This window comes from Sinocyclocheilus grahami, unplaced genomic scaffold (genome assembly GCF_001515645.1).
Source record: "Sinocyclocheilus grahami isolate Dianchi unplaced genomic scaffold, SAMN03320097.WGS_v1.1 scaffold765.1, whole genome shotgun sequence".
In the NCBI taxonomy this organism is placed as follows: domain Eukaryota; kingdom Metazoa; phylum Chordata; class Actinopteri; order Cypriniformes; family Cyprinidae; genus Sinocyclocheilus; species Sinocyclocheilus grahami.
This window is the reverse complement of record NW_015505944.1, coordinates 111,367-117,341: the sequence shown is the minus strand read 5'-3', so window position 1 is coordinate 117,341 and position 5,975 is coordinate 111,367. Positions and strand designations below refer to the sequence as shown.

At 37.5% G+C, this 5,975-nt stretch overlaps 1 protein-coding gene across 2 annotated transcripts in view; it reads left to right on the top strand.

Annotated features, from left to right (window-relative positions):
* Positions 1–2,959, top strand: part of ece2b (endothelin converting enzyme 2b) — a 70,503-nt gene extending 67,544 nt beyond the window's left edge. For both annotated transcript variants that reach the window (XM_016245716.1, XM_016245717.1), the window contains one exon: positions 1,735–2,959. In XM_016245716.1, coding sequence (XP_016101202.1) covers positions 1,735–1,911 — 177 coding nt within the window. In that variant the 3' untranslated portion in view covers positions 1,912–2,959. The remainder of the gene's footprint in view (positions 1–1,734) is intronic.
* Positions 2,960–5,975: the final 3,016 nt, after the last annotated feature.

Here is a 5,975-nt window from a genome sequence, read left to right as displayed (position 1 = left end):
TTTGTCTCGTCAGTCCACAGAGTATTTTCCCAAAAGTCTTGGGGATCATCAAGATGTTTTCTGGTCTTTTGTGACCTCTTGGATGAGTCGTTGCTGTGCTCTTGGGGTAATTTTGGTCGGTCGGCCACTCCTGGGAAGGTTCTCCACTGTTGCATGTTTTTGCCATTTGTGAATAATGGTTCTCACTGTGGTTCGCTGGAGTCCCAAAGCTTTAGAAATGCTTTATAACCTTTTCCAGACTGATAGATCTCAAATACTTTCTTTCTCATTTGTTTCTGAATTTCTTTGGATCTCAGCATGATGTCTAGCTTTTGAGGATCTTTTGGTCTACTTCACTTTGTCAGGCAGGTCCTATTTAAGAGATTTCTTGATTGCGAACAGGTGTGGCAGTAATCAGGCCTGGGTGTGGCTAGAGAAATTGAACTCAGGTGTGATAAACCACAGTTTTAACAGGGGGGCAAACACTTCTTCACACAGGGCCATGTAGTTTTGGATTTTGTTTTCCCTTAATAATAAAAACCTTAATTTAAAAACTGCATGTTGTGTTTACTTGTTATCTTTGACTAATATTTAAATTTGTTTGATGATCTGAAACATTAAAGTGTGACAAACATGCAAAAAATAAGAAATCAGGAAGGGGGCCAACACTTTTTCACACCACTGTATGTTAACATAACAATCGTTTATAAATTATACAAATGACTTCTAATGTCTTCTAATTCTAGAATTATTGTATGTTAACATTTACCAAGATTAAGAAAGCTTTTTAATATATTAATAGATGTAGAAATTCATGTTGATTGTTACTTAATATTAAATAATAATTATTTAGGTTAAACTTTATTGCGAAAATAAATGTTGTTTAATGTTCAAATATATAAAAATTGAATAAAAATAAAAATGAATTATTATTAAATATAGTTTAATTGTATTTTTGTAATCAAATATTAATGTATACTTGGGTTGTGACGATAAATCGATGCAGAATCGATTCGTGGATCGATTGCATCGCGATTCTCTCTGGAATCGATTCTAAGCTTATATTTTAACAGCAGATGGCGCTCTACTCTAGTTTTTATTCGCATACTCAAATGCTCATGAAGAGGAGCGCTGAAGAGCGCTTGTGCGTTTGGCCGAGTCTGTAATTTCACCTCGGCTCAGAATGCTTTTATGACGCCAGATTAATGTAAACACAGCCCACTGTGAACTCCCTTGTAATTCGCTTCAACCTTTTCGAATTTTACGAATGATTATTTTAGGTTCAAGTGTGTGTAAGGATTTGGAAACAAGCAGAGTACGGCTTTTTCTAAAGCATGCAGCGCCATCTGCTGTTCAAAACTACGCTCAGAATCGACTCGCGAAAGAATCGCCATGCATTCGGAAAATCTCAGAATTGATGCGGAATCATTTCTTGATTTGCGATGCATCGATTTATTTTCCCAGCCCTAATGTATACTAATATGCTTTTATTTATATTACTAAATTAATACAAATTTATATTAACTAACATATGATGTACGCCATATACAACCTTATTGTAACGTGTCACCGATATTTAAACAGACGATATTTATGAAGCAAATAAGGCACTTGCTATAAGGTATTATTATACTTTAGCTATATTAGCACGGCCTACTTTACCATGCAGCATCAATAAAAAAAAATTACACAATGCAGAGCTCTGATTGTAAAAACATGGTCTCAGATGCACGTTCCTCTGGCTCTCCTCCATAGGTGTGGTGTTCAGTCCGAACGCCAGAAAGCGCTCACGAGGGCCTGATGACGGACCCTCACAGCCCACCCAAATACCGCGTAATCGGCACTCTGTCCAACTCACCCGACTTCGCAGAGCACTTCCAGTGTCCGCTGGGCTCGCCCATGAACTCAGGCCACCGCTGCGAGGTGTGGTGAACCGTCGCCCGCCAGACACCAGCGCGCTTGCACAGACCAGCCCGGCCAAAAACCGCTCCACGGACTGCTCTGGCTCTTTGTCAAGCGCTGTTTTTTATTTATGTGCTCAGAGTTATTTGAGGAGTCGGGCTGAAAGCAGGAGGATGAAGCGAGCGCCTGCCAACATTGATGTTTGACCCATATCAAACTCTCCTCCTCTACCGCTGCCATATCAGACTCACTTTATTTATTTGTTCGCTGAACTTGGGGGGCGCTAACACGCCCCGTCCCACGCTTACATGTGTGTTTGTGCGCTGCTTACCTTCACAACAAGCCCGATTCCTCATCTTCTAATCTGGAAGATGCGAGTGCCGCGATGCCGCTGGGAACGCCTCACAGGAAATGTTTAGCTCCATCTGCGATGACTTCACAGGAAGTTTCACGTTCTCGAGGTGACCTCACAGGAAGTGCTGAACTGCATCTGTGACCCCCTATAGGAAGGAAGAGCTTTCAAGGATGAAAGCCCATTTCCCAATTGTGATTTCATAGAAACGCTATCAAATGACAGGGAGAGCCACTGTTTGTTCGTCCGATCCTGTATGTCATGTATTGCTCTTGACAAAGTTGAAATGAAATGTTTGTTTTAAACTGCTTTTTGCCAAAGAACAATTTTAGGTTTGTTCCTTGTGTAAATGGACATTCGCACTGCTTCGCCTTCAGTAACTCCATTCCAGTGTAATTCCACTGTGTTTGCCTGCAGACGGTGACTTGTGTGTGAAGGATGTGTTTCCGTCTCCATGTCGTGCTGAACTTTGTCAGTTCTGCTGAAGTGTTGTCATGCTGCATTCTGAAAACCACTAAAAGGGTGAATCTCACCATATTTCACGCCTAAATTTAAATATGATTATTATTATTTGTTTAAAAATGTTATTGGAACTATTAAGAGTTTTTTTTTTACTACCTTAATTTAATGTCAATTTAACACGTTTCTCCCCGCAAATCCATTATATTTCATAAAGAATGATACTGTGTAAATAATGCATTACAGTAATCAAATATTGTATATACATTATTTATTCAAATCTACAAAAATCAGAGGTTGAACAAAAAAAAAAAACAGTATATATATATATATATACAGTGGGGAAAAAAAGTATTTAGTCAGCCACCAATTGTGCAAGTTCTCCCACTTAAAAAGATGAGAGAGGCCTGTAATTTTCATCATAGGTATACTTCAACTATGAGAGACAAAATGAGAAAAAAAATCCAGAAAATCACATTGTAGGATTTTTAAAGAATTTATTTGCAAATTATGGTGGAAAATAAGTATTTGGTCAATAACAAAATTTCATCTCAATACTTTGTTATATACCCTTTGTTGGCAATGACAGAGGTCAAACGTTTTCTGGAAGTCTTCACAAGGTTTTCACACACTGTTGCTGGTATTTTGGCCCATTCCTCCATGCAGATCTCCTCTAGAGCAGTAATGTTTTGGGGCTGTCGCTGGGCAAGACGGATTTTCAACTCCCTCCAAAAAAGGTTTTCAAGGAATAGTTAACCCAAAAATGCACATTTTATGTGCTTCACTGTATGCTGTAGCTGAATGGAAAAGAGCAGCATGAACATTTCTTGAAATATCTTCTTTTTTTTTAAAAGAAAGTCATACCAGTTTGTATAAAAGCTTATTTCTGCCACGGAATAAAATAATAAAAAGGTTGAGGTTTTTAATCTCACAATCTCACAAATCTCTGACTTTTTTTCTAAAAGCAAGTATACATACAGTATATCTTACAATTGGAACTTTTCTTTTCAGAATTGTGAGTTTATAACTCTATATACTGGGAGATAAAGTCGCAATCACCTTGTTTATATGTCTATTTTGGCGGAAATAATCTTCCATAGGTTTGGACTGACATGAGGTAAATTTCATTTTTGGGTGAATTATTGCTTTGACATATTCATATGTTGTCCATCAACACAAGTTTTACTCCGTGTCGAGTTTGTTTAATGATTTGTTTGCTTGAATGATCTGACCGAACGCCTCCTGGCTTCTGCTCTGTATATTTATCAAATACCATGAATATTTTCCGGCGGCGTTACCGTTGATGGGCTCCACGAGGACTGTGGGGCAGATGCCAGTCTGAAGTTTTGCCATGGAGAGGCATTTGGTTTTGGCCTTAATTATTAACTGTAGACTTACGGAATACAACGTACATATATAGACTTAAACATATTTCAAGTTCAAAGAAAAAACATAAACTTGAAATGTTTCAAAGCCTTTAAATAGCCAGTAAATACCATTTAAGTGTGTTGTATTACCTGCTTTATTTGCGACTTGAGACCCGAAAGAGGTTTTTGACTGATTATCTAAATGTTTTTGCTGGATGAAAGCCATTTATTGCGCTTTGGCTTGAGTGGAATGGAGGTATCTATCATATTCTGTCATTCACACTTCACTTTCAGTGTTTCAGAGAAGCTCAACATAAAGAAATGGTAGACGTGAATCATAATTTTCTAGAATGTCATTAAATGTGCCACACACCGCATTCCGTTCAGAATTTTGGGACGGTACAGGGTGATACTGTCCTCCTTCTCACCGTTAAATACTGAAACTCCCCATCGTTATGAAGATGTTGCCTTATTTAATTTATAGAGTGTACGTTCACCATTTACTCGACTGTAGTTTGTTGTCATCTCTCTTTTGTACTGCTGGCATTGATGTTTGAGAGGTTACACTGTCTTAGAATTGTGTTTTATCTTTTCTTTTCTTGAAATGACGACATTTCCTGAAATATTAGTTGACTGGGGAAAATGTTCTACCCGTCGTGTAGTGCAACATTCCACACAGAGAACTGTCAATGAACATGAAATAAAGGATATATATTATAAAAAGGACAGTTTCAATTGGTTTATTTTCAAAATATGTGACCCTGGACCACAAAACCAGTCTTAAATGTCAACCAGCTACTAGTCGACGTCAAGCTTAAAGCGTCATGGCAGAGCATTGAATCGAATAATCGGTGCAACCTCTAATATATATATATATATATATATATATGACAGTGAAGACTATTAATTTAAAATAATAGTCTCTTCATCAGAAAATCCAATTTCACTATTGCCACCAAAATTTGCAGCAGCACAATCATAATAATAGATTCACCCAAAAGTGTTCTGTTGACATCTGCTAAACTTCCCAGCATGCCCGGTGTGTTTCAGGGAGTTGCATCAGACGTCATTGTATTTTTTTGAAATTGCTTGTTTCAGGTTGGATTGCTGCCGTATGCGATTCCATCTCCAGCTTTTTCAGTTGCTGTAAATTGACCTTGCAAGTACATTTTAATCTGAATGTTTGTGCTGTTGGAGTGTGTGATAGACTGGTTTTTCTTCTGAATCTGGCTTCTACTTCCCTACACAGGCCGGTTTTGTTGTTTGATGTATTTTGAATGCTGCTGACTTTTTGTTTATTTGAAACTAGAGTCGAATTGCACCATTGTAAAAGCTCAACCTGTACGTGTTTGGCATCTTATTCCCACAGCTGGCACATAAAGATCCACATTTCAACTCTATTTTCTGCATAGCTAGAGGCTGAGAGTGCTAATTAGCTAAGATTGAGGTTAACTGCTAAATGTTACGTCCCGAATATTCACAGATTCTAGCTGTTAACAATCACTGTACATATTGTGACGTGCACATTTGGTAAAGGTTTTCAAGGAATAGTTAACCCAAAAATGCACATTTTATGTGCTTCACTGTATGCTGTAGCTGAATGGAAAAGAGCAGCATGAACATTTCTTGAAATATCTTCTTTTTTTTTAAAAGAAAGTCATACCAGTTTGTATAAAAGCTTATTTCTGCCACGGAATAAAATAATAAAAAGGTTGAGGTTTTTAATCTCACAATCTCACAAATCTCTGACTTTTTTTCTAAAAGCAAGTATACATACAGTATATCTTACAATTGGAACTTTTCTTTTCAGAATTGTGAGTTTATAACTCTATATACTGGGAGATAAAGTCGCAATCACCTTGTTTATATGTCTATTTTGGCGGAAATAATCTTCCATAGGTTTGGACTGACATGAG